The sequence below is a fragment of the Chionomys nivalis genome, chromosome 18 (assembly GCF_950005125.1).
Source record: "Chionomys nivalis chromosome 18, mChiNiv1.1, whole genome shotgun sequence".
Taxonomy (NCBI): domain Eukaryota; kingdom Metazoa; phylum Chordata; class Mammalia; order Rodentia; family Cricetidae; genus Chionomys; species Chionomys nivalis.
In genome coordinates this window covers 58,804,497-58,817,067 of record NC_080103.1, presented here as the reverse complement: position 1 = coordinate 58,817,067, position 12,571 = coordinate 58,804,497, and the positions used below count along the sequence as shown (strand labels likewise).

The following is a 12,571-nucleotide window of genomic DNA, read 5'->3' as shown; positions in this document are numbered from 1 at the left end:
GGAGCTTGAGAAGCCCTTCCGCTAAAGTGGGTCAGGCGCTGGCATCCCTTAGTAGCGAGTTCCACTGCCCAGAGAGCCGGGATTCAGGCTAGACTCTCAATGGTGTTTTGCATTTTTATTTCAAATATTTCCTTCTCAGGAAGCTGCAGTTAGGAGACATGAATGAGCACCAGTTATTCACACACACACACACACACACACACACACACCCCAAATAACGTAAATATAGTTTAAATTTTCTCTAAAAGCTAGGGAATAGAAAGAAGAGAAAGGTCCTGGTGTCTGAAGCTGAATCAGGAAGAGTGAATGCTGCAAGGTCCTCTAGAAGGAACCAGTTTTAAAAGACTCGTAAAGACACAGAAGAGCTGTCAGAGAAGCCTGAAGAGCGTGTGGAGTGTGAGGGTGGCCCGTGTCTCTTCACTCTAGAGCACTCCAGCGTCCCTGCTACACACGGGACCAGAGTTCCCCCCCCACACACACAGACCGCCTTTGACTTGCAGTGGAATATCCTTATGGACCCAACAGTGTCCTCGAAAGCCAGCAAACTCATTCAGAGCCCCACATTCCTCTTCTGGTCACCATCAATGGGGAACAGCCCCGCTGGCTTTCTTTGATGCATCAAAAGGTTACTTTTAATTTTTTATCAGTTTTTTTAAGGGCCTAGAAAGGAACAGGTGGAAGAGGGAAAGTAGGGCAAGAGGCTGAAGGACCCAAGTGCCACCGCCCCAGCTTTGTGCTTTGCTTCGCGGGGCATGGGGCAGCACTGGCCACTCAGGAGCCGGAGGATGCCATGCTCTCGGGTAGACTCTCACGGCAGCAGGCTCTGTACACTCTAGAGCCTCACCCATCCTGTGAGCAGGGACTGAAGGAAGGCCGTACTCTTCCTAGGCTGATAGCATCAGGAGACAAAAGGTGGCCCCAGTGGGGGGAGAAGGGCCACCTCTGCCAAGCAGAGCCCCAGCTGCAAAGTCCAGGTTAGAGCCTATTACACCTGCAAGGGAGTTAACCTCTCTCTGCCTCTATTTTCCCACCTGTATAATGGACATTATCACAATGCCTGCCTCTTCTGCTATTCTAAATTGATGCATAGAAGGGTTGAGTAGTGACTGGGGCCATGGGTATTTATTAAAGATTAGCTATTGTTTTAGATGTAAAATATTCCAACTTGGCAACTAGCTAAACTTGGGGAAGGGTGGGGAAAGAGTCAAATGTAATATTCAAGCCAATAGGGCAGATACTCATAATTTTATTTATTTATTGGTTTTTCGAGACAGGGTTTCTCTGTAGCTCTGGAACCTGTCCTAGAACTAGCTCTTGTAGACCAGGTTGGCCTCAAACTCACAGAGATCCGCCTGCCTCTGCCTCCTGAGTGCTGTGGTGTGTGCCACCAGCGCTAGGGCCAGATACTCAGAATTATTAACAGCTTGAAAAATAGAAAACATTCATTGAGGGAGAACCTAAAAGGTGTCAAAGAAGCCCGGGGGACTGTTCCACATTGACAGTGACCAGAAGAGGAATATGGGGCTCTGACTGTTGGATTTCAAGGACGCTGTTGGGTCCACGGGTGTGCTTGCACTCCAAGTCAAAGGCGGTCTGGGTCTGCGGATGGAACCGTGTGCAGCAGGGACGCTGGAGTGCTCTAGAGTGGTGAGACACTGGCCACCCTCACACTCCACACGCTCTTCAGGCTTCTCTGACAGCTCTTCTACAGGGTTACAAATATTTGAAGCCATAAGCTACCAGCAATATGTTTTGAATGAATAGGCAGGGTTTCTTAAGAATTCACTAAGTGTAGGATATTGTGCTCTGGAGGTCCCGTGGTTCAGGAGAAGTGTGGATGCTCCTGTTTCCGGGCCCTGGAGCAGGCTGAGTTCCTCCCGCTCAGCACCTGCCCCTGCTCACAGCTGCTGTGCATGCCCCAGCCCCCGCCACTCCACAGAAAGCTACCTGTTTCAGGACTGGCCCATGTTCCACACTGTGTGCGTGTATCCGTAGGTCCCAGCACAATGCTGAATGTCATAAGGCTCCTGTACATGTCTGGTGAAGGAAATACTACAGCTTAGCCCGTGGTGACAACAGCAAAATCACCAAACGGAAGCTGGAGATACTCGTGGCCAGCCATGTCACTCTTGGGCATCCATTCTGAAGTGTACAGGCGAGCGAACCAAATGACCCCAATGCCAAATGAGCTGCTGCACTGTCCATATAGACAGGGCATGAAGCCCGTCCAGAAGCTCACCAGCGGAGAAAATGTGATGGGCTGAGGGCCAGGAATGTGCTTACCTGGATAGCACAAGGACCTGAGTCCAGTCTCCAGAATAGAAAAAAGCCAGGGGTGGGGCCAGAGAGATGGCTCAGTGGTTAAGAGCACTAGATGCTCTTCCAAGGTTCCAGGTTCAATTCTCAACCCCAGCCACCCATAACTCCAGATTCAGGGAATATGACACTGTCTTCTGGACCCATAGGTACCAGGCATGCACACAATAAACAGATACACATGTAGGCAAGTACCTATACACATAAAATAAAAATAAATCTTAAAAGTCTGGAGGACTGACAAGTTCAGCAGATGAAGGCCCCTGCCACAAAGCTTCAGCCCCCAGAACCCACCTGGTAGGAGAGAGCTGACTCCAAAAGTTGTACTTTGACCTCCATGCGTGCACCATTGCACGTGTAAGCACACAAACGATTCATAATGGGAGAAAAGCCAGGTGTCATGTGCTCAGAATTCTAGCACTGCGGAGAGGGGAGCAGGGCAATCCCTGTGGCTTACAGTGCAGCCAACCTAGTTTACTTGGTGAGTTCTAGACCAGTGAATCTCCAGATCAGTGAGAGAGCCTGTCTAAAATGCAAGGGAGACACTTTCCTGAACATGATTCCGGGGTTGTCCTCTGACCTCTGGAAGCATGGACACATACATGCACCTTCATACACATGAACATGCACACACAAAAGAAATGAAGACACCAATACATGCAGTCATTGTGTCTCCTCCACAGAATCTAGATCGCACATGCATACATAACATGCAAATAGAAAGTTGGTCATTTGGGAAGAGGAGGGGTCTGGTGTTGCAGGGCTGTGAGGGGCTGTGGGTGAGTGAGCAGAGTATATGGTAAACATACATGAAATGTCATTAGGAAACCATTATTTTATACAATGAATATCCACTAGAAAAAATAATTATGTCCCCCAAAAAGGAGGCAGTGGACTTGAGATGTATGCCTGACATGTCTCCTTCCTAAGGTGGCCCTGGCTCCGGCAAAGGCACCCAGTGTGAGAAACTGGCAGAAAAATACGGATTCACTCAGCTCTCTACTGGAGAGCTCCTGCGCCAGGAACTGGCCTCAGAGTCAGAAAGAAGCAGACTGATCCGTGACGTCATGGAGCGTGGAGACCTGGTGCCCTCGGTAAGCAGAGACCCACCCTGCTCTCCCTGCTGTCCCTGCCGTCAAGCCATTGGCTGCTGTGGCAGGCTGGACCACCAAGACAGAGAAAGCTTAAGGGCCAAGGAACAGCTTTTATTATTCTCTGTGGTGACAGTCCTGAGGTGGTCCAGTCTGTGCTGACAACCACTCGCCTTCCAAGCTCTTCCGTGGCCAGCCGCTTAAATGTCAACCTGGAACCTGTGTTTCCAAATCTAGCCTTGCTTTAGAGTAAAATCTTGAAAATGCAGGAGGTATGGAAAGCTAAAATAAGAACGCTCAAGGAAATGAAATCTCCTTGGACTGGTGGTGTGCTGTGCTGTGCTAACTGTCCACATGACAGACCCTAGCATCACCTAGAAGACAGACGATTCTGTGAGCATGCCCGTGGGAGAGTATCTTGACAGGGTTCATTGGTGTGAGGACACAGGTTGACTGTGGACAGGACTGTACTCTGAGTGGGGGACCCTTGTCCTAGGAGCCTCTCCATTGCTAGGATAAATACCAGGACCAAAAGCAGGTTATGGGTGGAAACAGTTCATGGGTAGGAACTGAAACAGACCACAGGGGAACGCTGCTGGCTGGCTTACTCCCTAGCTTGCTCAAACCTACTTTCTTATATAGCCCAGGCTCGCCTGCTAGGAGAAGCATATTTCTACCTAGGGCTGGGCCTGCCCATATCAATCCACAAGAGAGTGTCCCATTGACACGCCCACAGGCCAATACAGTGGAGGCAATTCCTCCGTTAAGGTTCTTTCTCCCAGGTATGTCTAGGTTGATGTCAAGTTGACAAAGAGCAGTCAGCACAGCCATGGGCTGTATAAGATGGAGAAAGCTACATAGCAGCATATATTGTATTTACCTCTGTGTGTGTGTGTGTGTGTGTGTGTGTGTGTGTGTGTGTTTGTTTGTTTCAAGGCCAGAGGAGGTTAGGTGTCTTCTCCCATCTATTGTTTCCCACCCTAGTTTTTGAGATGGATCTCTCACTGAACCTGCTCACTTTTTGGCCAGGCTGGGTGGTCAGGGAGATCTCGGAATCCACCTGTCTCTGCCTCCCAGTACCGTGGATGGCTGCTGGTATGTGTTGCTGTGCCTAGCCTTTCAGTACAGGCGCTAGGGAATTTGAATTCAGGACCTCATGTTCATAGCAAACACTCTGACCTACGGATCCTCAAAGCTCTTCATACCAGCGCCATCCCCCTCATCGCCCTCACGGTGCTGGCTCCCATGTAGCTCCCTCCTCGTCAGGATGCGCTGCCTCTGCCGGCTCCTCAGCCCAGTAATGTCCACATGCATTCTCTAGCTGACTCATTTGCTTCCGGCAGAGCCCTACCTAAGTGCCACAAGCCATCAAAGAGGCCACCCTGGGGAAAACTAATCCCTGCTCTGCTCTGGCCCCTGGCCCTGCTCTCATTGTGTCTGTTATCTCCAGCTGTCATCTACTCTGTTGTCCTTATTACACGGTGAAACTGACGAAGAATTAACTCACAATTACTTAGGGAAGGGTTCTAGGCACATCTGCGACATCTGCACTCCCTCAGACTCCTAAAAACTAGAGAATGAGCCCCCCCTACTCCTCCACAGGCTTTTCCCTCCACGCTGCTCTCCCGGCCTCCCTCCACATTCTTGGTTTCCACAATCATTGGTTAAATCATCTTTTGAATGGGGAATCGTGTTGTTAGAGAAATAGTTCTTCAATCTCACAGTCTTAAGTGAGCACATGTCAAGATGTGTATGATGCTTCCTGGGAGGACATCGGGGTGAATATGTTCTGAGTGGTGTCTCGTTTGCCCCTAATCTGCCACGATGCCCTGTTTGTTCAGTTGCTGCCGGGTGAGACAGAGCTAGCATGTCTCCTGGGGTGTAAAATGCCGTGTTTGAAGACTTCCTAGTTAGAAAACAGTAGTACAGACAGACCAGTAAGGAACCCCTCACCAAGTGAGCCATGACCCAGACCTGACTGAAATAGCTACCAACACCACAGACATAAAGGTGCAGGAGGGGAGGATGTCTCGTGAAGGTTGGCCCAGGAGATCTGCCGATAAGCTTGGCCAGTCCTCCCTCCGCAGAAGAATGTCTGAGGATGGGGGCTGTGACTGGGCCCCGGGCTGACCGCTCTCTCTGCTGTAGGGTATCATCCTGGAGCTGCTGAAGGAGGCCATGGTGGCTAGCCTGGGAAACACCAAGGGCTTCCTGATTGACGGCTACCCACGGGAAGTGAAACAAGGGGAAGAGTTTGGAAGGAGGGTGAGTGGATGTTGGCGCTATCCCTACGTTCAAGGCCTTCATTGGCCCAGTAACACTGACCAGATCTTTCCATTAGAAATAACAGAGACTTTTTTTTTTTAAAGAGGGAATATAAAAACAGGGCAAGAAGTCAGTCGTGGTCAGGCTTGGCCAGGTCATAGGTGCAGAACTACCCTCATAGATAGGTTGCAGGTACCTAACTACCCTCGTAGATGAGCTGTAGGTACCTAACTACCCTCGTAGATGAGCTGTAGGTGGAGAATTACCTTTGTAGACTCATTCTGTTCAGTCTGGATTTTCCCATCTTCATGTTGGCCCAGTCTCTTCTATTCCAGGCTTAACGTCCCCATTTCTGTGGCCTCACAGAAAACCATTTCTGTTTTAGGGGTGGCGGGATGTTCCACACAAGACCCGAGACTGTTTCCTTCTCACCCTTCATCACTGAATGGCTGTGACAAGGGAAGGGTATCTGATAGACCCAGCCTAGAGGAGCCGGTAGCGGGCAGGTGGCACTCTGCCTGAGAAAGAAAGGCAGTCACCCTGGGGGAACAGGGATGTATTTACACAGAAGAGAGGGAAGGAGATGCTGTGAGGGCAGGATCCAGATGTGTGCCGCTCCCTCCCCTCCCCCCCATGCCATCCTCAGCCTTATGTCCTCCCGATGAGGTAAGTGGCTCAGGGCCTTCCCGGGAACACTAGCCCTGCGGTAAATAGGACACCTTGACTGCAACTCCAGGCGAATGGGGGCGCATTTGTGGCACTGACGCCAGAATCCACAAGGAAGCCATGGAGATTGGCTACTGTTGCACTCTGCAGTATTTCCCTCGAAGCCTTTCAGTTGCTATTTTTAAAGAGAAGTGACCTTTTCAGGTAGAGAGCATAAAGAAAGACCTCACACTAAGGGGATGGATCAAGCACAGAGAGGTTTGGTAACTTGCCTATGGTCACATAGCTGATAGGACCAAGATTTGGGGGTACCCAGGTCCACCCCTTCTAATACTGCCATGTGGATAAAGGCAGCTAAACCTGGAGATTCACCTGCCCTTGCCTGCATGGTCTAACCTCCCTCAGGATCCCTCCACACCTATCTCCCTCTTAAATTTACAGTCACATGGTCGGAGAGATGGCTTACTAGTTGGGAACACTTGCTGCTTTTATAGAGGACCTGAATTTGGTTCCCAGCCCCAACGTGAGGCCTCACAATTGCCAGTAACTCAGATACAGGGTACCCCACTCCCCCTCTGGCCTCCGTGGGCACCAGGCAAGCAGAAGGCGCTCATCATAGAAGCAAAGAGGCACACACATACACACTACATAAAATGAAAATTAAATACATCTTTTTAAAAGAGTAGGATCAAAGAAAAGCTTCATGGTCCACTTGGCAAAGGTGGACAGGGGTGGTGGGTTCATGTGGCCGGGCCTCATGGCAGCATCCATAAATAAATGAGAAGAACAGCAGCAAAAACAAGTAAATATATGGGCAGGTGACTGCAGCTGGCCTCTGAGTGACACCAGACGATGTCACAGCTGCCTTTGCTGAGGCAGAAAGAGTGGCAGCACAGGCCGTGCCCTGCCTGCACATTCAGGATGTGCTCAGAGGTAATAGGATATTCTTCTGAAACCCCCAAGGTCTCCGAGATAAGACATATTGTAAATGCCAGCCCTCTTACTCTCCAGGTAAAAGCAACAACAAAATTATAGCCTGAGTTCTTCCTTTGGACTCCTTAGAGCCGGGGCTGATGACAAATCCCACAATGGATGCCCGTGGAGTTATAAGCCACACCAGGCACCAGTGGGGATCTGAGGAGATGCAGGCATAGCCAACCAGCAGCCAACAGGCCACGTGCACCCCAAGACTGCTATAGATATAGCCCAACATGTTTACAGATGGTAATAGTATGTCCCAGTCCAAGAGGTTTGTTGCCTTTCCATGTCTTTCCATGTTGACATCCTTACAGCTCATCGTTCCTACAGCCTGGTTCTGGCTGCTGGACAGGAGCGCAGACAAGGCACTGAGACTCCCCTAACTTTTCCACACAACCCTTCAATATTCCTGTCCATCATTTCCTCCTCCTCTGCCTAGAACCCAGGCAGCATGGGCTCAAGGTTCAGTATGGGAATTCCATCCCACTGAGAACCCCATTGAGTCAGCCTTCAGAGGTGGCTAGAAGCAGCTCATCTGTCCTCGCTAGCTGGAGGTGTCCCACCTCACCACCCAGCCACTTTCAAGTGACATGTCTATTCTTTACAGAGTCAGGCCCTTACATAGTGCCAGGAGAATGACTTCAGCGGATCCCAGTGTCCACTAAGTAGGTGTGCACGAACCACACATGAAGTGTGAGCGCCCATCTCAACTTTAAATAAGAAGACTCTTGGTATGAGGTCCATGAAAAAAAACAATATCTTCAAATATTAAGAGAAAGTTCAGGGGACTGGCACAAAGGTTAAGAGGGTTTGCTACTCTTCCAGAGGAACAAAATTCTCAACTGTTTTTCTCAAAGAAAAATTTTGAGAAAACAATATGTAAGTGATTCGGGTCACTCCAGACATAATTACTGTGCCAGCTGTGTTCATGGCAACAGTACAGGATCCAGGAGAGCGAGGTCAAGCCTTGCGGTTGGTGTCCAAGGAAACAACTTGGCAGGAAGCTCTAGACAATTCGCTGTGAGGCTTGTTACCACATTACCATGGTACCATCCGTGTTACCATGGATTCTGGTAACATGCAGGCAGGCACTGGTTCAATGTAGGTCTATGCCAGGGCTGCATGCCTAACAAGTCCGGAACAGTGTGCTGGTGCTGGCGATACCACCCTAGTTGTGGGTGTTGAAGCCACGGCTCTCCCTGCTCTTAAGTTGGTCCTGGTGGCCTTTCATGGCTGGCTTCCAGATTAGATACAAATAACCTCTGCTTGTGACTGAATGAATCCCAAGAGTGACCTGGCAGCTAATCACTGGGAGAGCTAACTCAACCACCAGTGCCTCCCACGCTCGCCCTCTGCTGGTGAACCAGGATCGTTCTCTCCTGCTCCCTCACCCAGCCTTTGGGCACAAGCACCCCTCAGAAAAGCATGACCCGTTCAAGGCTGAGTTATATTCCAGAGGTCAGACTTTAGCTCATTCCTCCACTCAGTTCCTTATGCACCGTGCTTCCCTCAGAGGGGGGTGGCAAGGCTTCCTGCCCCCTGCATCCTGAACAAGGCATGCTGGTGGGGTGGCGGTACAGAAATGGCTTTTGTGGATCAGGGATAGGGACGTAGAGTTGGTACATCACAGGGATAGCAGGGACAACAATGTCAGGAACCAGCTTCAACAAAAATGCCTCTTGCCAGGGTAGGGACATGGGGATCAGGGAAATAGTAAAGGCATGATAAAAATAATAACACAGGCCGGGCGGTGGTGGCGCACGCCTTTAATCCCAGCACTAGGGAGGCAGAGACAGGCGGATCTCTGAGTTCGAGGCCAGCCTGGTCTTCAAAGAGAGTTCCAGGACAGGCTTCAAAGCTACAGAGAAACTCTGTCTCGAAAAAACCAAAATAATAATAATAATAATAATAATAATAACACGGAAAACAGGATAGTGCCGGGATGGAGTTCCAGTGAATACTGAAATTACACATGTTTAATTGTCCTTACACTTTTATACCCAATACAAAAGGGGAAGGAAGACAACAAACATCTTTAACATGACACAAAGGACAACTCGAGCAGTTAATTGTTCCAGCACTTTGAGACATCAAGTCATTAGCATTGTGTTGTTTAGGCACTGAAGTCGCCCTAGACGGAGTATCCTGAAGGCAGCCACTCCCCAGGTTAAACCTCCAGTTACAGAAGGAGCAGAAGTAGGCTTGTGTATCCTGACCATCTGTCAGGGTGGAGTAGGTCCACCTGTAGGAGTCATCTTAATGTCAAAAGGACCAAGTCACCACATCCTCTTCAGGACGTGCAGTTGTCAACGATTTTGAGCAACCTCCAACTCTCTGACCTTCACACAAGGTGGAAATAGGCTCTCAGTTTTGGGGCCGACACACAACAAGACAGTTTAGGAGATTCATGGGGAGATGGGGAGGCTGGACTCACAGGGGGTCACTGTCATCCGTTTGTGGGACATTCCTTCTGTTTGTGAGACTTGGGACTGGAAGCAGAGTCTGTGAGACCTGCACACTGAGGTGGGAGTTCAACCCCAGAAGGAAGCAGAGAGCAGCTACTGCTTTGCAGATTCTGCTGCTGCATGCCCAGCAGCACACCTGCAGCGTTGCATTCAACCCTCTCAGCCAGCCTGTGGTCTCCTCACCATCCTCATGGGGTTCAAGATGCTGAGATGATGGGTGGGATTTCTAGTGAATGATTCAGTCAGGTGGTTTAAAAGAATTTGTTTTCATCTCTCATAGTTGTGCAGTTTGCTGGGCTCTGCTGGGGGAGGGATCCTCCCATGAGGTCCCCGGGATTGTAATAGTCAGCTACTGGGGAAAGCTGGGCATGTGTTGGCAGCTGACTAGCCTGGAGTTTCTACTCACGTGGTCTCTCCTGGTGGCTAACCGAGACTTCCTCACTATTTGGCAATGTCAGAGTAGTTGAACATCATAGAAAGTAGCTGGTTTCCCCTATATTAAGTATTACACAAGACCAGACAGTGCAGTTTCTTACGGTAAAACTATATACCAAATGTATAAGAATTAATTTCTTCATAATGTATTATCAGCAAATGTTTAATTTGTACGGCTATTTTATATATTTGTACCACAGGGGTAGTGTAATAATTACTCAGGCACAATGGGACCTCAAGCATGGAAACAGTTTAGGATGCCCTTACCTCACCCCGAAAAGCAGGTAGCATCCTTCCTACCCCCTTCCACTGTTCAAGAATCACAGGGCACAGACTCATGGGCGCAGAAGGCTGGGCTCCACATCTCAGGGGAAGGGCAGCTTTTAGGTGAAAGGTGGCAGGGGTGGATGAAGTCCACTTTGAAACTTGCTACACTTGTCAGACTCTGGTCCTAACAGCCTGACTCCCGTCTGTCCCTGTTTTCAGTCACTGTGTTCCCCTGTCTCCAGGTAACACACCCAGCACAGGTCATTCTTGGTGGCTGCAATAAGGCACCCTGGTAGCATGAAGAAGGAATTACCAGGTCAGGGAGACCTTTGCATGCAAACAGTTGCATGCACATACATATCACACACATGCACTTGCACACATACACACATACATGTACACAGTCGTGCACATGATCACGCGCGCACACACACACCCTTCCCCTGCGTGTAAAGGACTGACTGGCTATACTGGGACATTGATAATTGCTGAGTTATGTGGACAGAGCTCTGAGGCAGCAGGCAGCGAGGCTTGCTCTGGAAGTGAGAAACCACGAGATCCAGTCCCATCTCTACTGCAGTATGGTGCTGGGCACTTGAGGCACCAAGAGCCCCAGGAATGGAAGGGCCCCCAGACCTCCCCTAGAATTCCGGCTGACCCGGCTATGCTCTGCTTCTTCACCCCAGATTGGAGAGCCACACTTGGTGATCTGCATGGACTGCTCGGCAGACACCATGACCAACCGCCTCCTGCAGAGAAGCCAGAGCAGCCAGCGAGGGGAGGACACTGCCAGGGCCATTGCCAAGCGCCTCGAGGCCTACCACCGAGCATCCGTCCCCGTCATCGCCTACTACGAGACAAAGACACAGCTACGGAAGGTGAGGCTCATCTTCAAATGGGCTGCGCGCTCTGTCCTTCTCAGAGAAAGGAGAGTCACGCTTTCTTACGGGATCCGGGAAAGTGGCAGGCAGCTGCAAGAGCGAGAACAAAGCAGGCATTGCTTGCTTCCCTTGCTGTTGTCTCAATCGGAGGTGAGTATGAACAGAAGAGGGGCGCTGACCATGGTGGTGCACGGTTTTAATCCCACCACTCAGGAGGCAGGGGTAGGCGTATCTCTGTGAATCTGGCCAGGCTGGTCTACAAGGCAAATTCCAGACTAGCCAGAGTCATATAAGGAAAACTTGTCCTTAAAAAAAAAATAAGAGTATCTGATGTCGGGTGGCCATAAGAAGTTGGTCACTAATCTGCAGCAGGTGCCGCTGTAGTCGCTGAAACTTTTCCCAAAAGACAGCAAGTGTGGGGCCTAAAGCATGAGCCTATGATCCCTGGCGAGGCTGAGATAGGAAGATCTCACCTAACACACGAGGCCTGGGGAGCATTCATGGGAGCACTCACCTAACACACATGAGACCTGGGGAGCACTCACCTAATACAAGACCTGGGGAGCACTCGTGGGAGCACTCACCTAACACACAAGGCCTGGGGAGCACTCAACAGGTATGAGGCCTGGGTTCAATTTCCAGTACTGAAAAAAGGAAAAGGGAGTGGCAAGCTTAAGGGAGAGCTCTACCACTAACTGTAGGTGGTGCCAGACCGCAGGTGAACAGGATGTCCCAAGGGCAGGCTTGTTTCAGATCCTAGATTTGACACCTTTGGGTTCTGGAGTTCACACAGGGATTGATTGGCACTTGGCTCCTTTGTACCAGCTTCTTCCAGAAACTGACTTGGGGGAGAAGAAGCACATGAGGCCAGGCCAGTCATTGGGGCTGGGGGGGGGGGGGAGCTAGCACATGATGTCATACACGGGGCTATGATGGGAGGGAAGGCTGGCATGTGACGTCATACACGGGGCTATGATGGGGAGGGAAGGCTGGCATGTGACGTCATACATGGGGCTATGATGGGAGGGAAGGCTGGCACATGACGTCATGCAATGCAACAGTGCAGTCCACATGGCCACCATTAATATCACATACTTGGCACACTCCCTAGTCCCGTTCTTTCCCAGATTGCATAACTTGTGTCTGGTCTAACCATATGGTGGTTTGATGTAGTTTGAACCTACAGCGCTTAGGGTTTTAGTAGGGC

The 12,571-nt window shown here is 50.2% G+C and overlaps 1 protein-coding gene across 2 annotated transcripts in view; it reads left to right on the top strand.

Moving 5' to 3' along the window:
• Ak5 (adenylate kinase 5) overlaps window positions 1–12,571 on the top strand; it is a 164,444-nt gene that overhangs the window by 142,730 nt on the left and 9,143 nt on the right. Inside the window, exons 11-14 of one of the 2 annotated variants that reach the window (XM_057793433.1) lie at window positions 3,247–3,410; window positions 5,556–5,672; window positions 11,170–11,361; window positions 12,236–12,239. In XM_057793433.1, the coding sequence (XP_057649416.1) occupies window positions 3,247–3,410; window positions 5,556–5,672; window positions 11,170–11,361; window positions 12,236–12,239 (477 nt within the window). The remainder of the gene's footprint in view (window positions 1–3,246; window positions 3,411–5,555; window positions 5,673–11,169; window positions 11,362–12,235; window positions 12,240–12,571) is intronic. The other variant, XM_057793432.1, reaches the window with a different exon arrangement.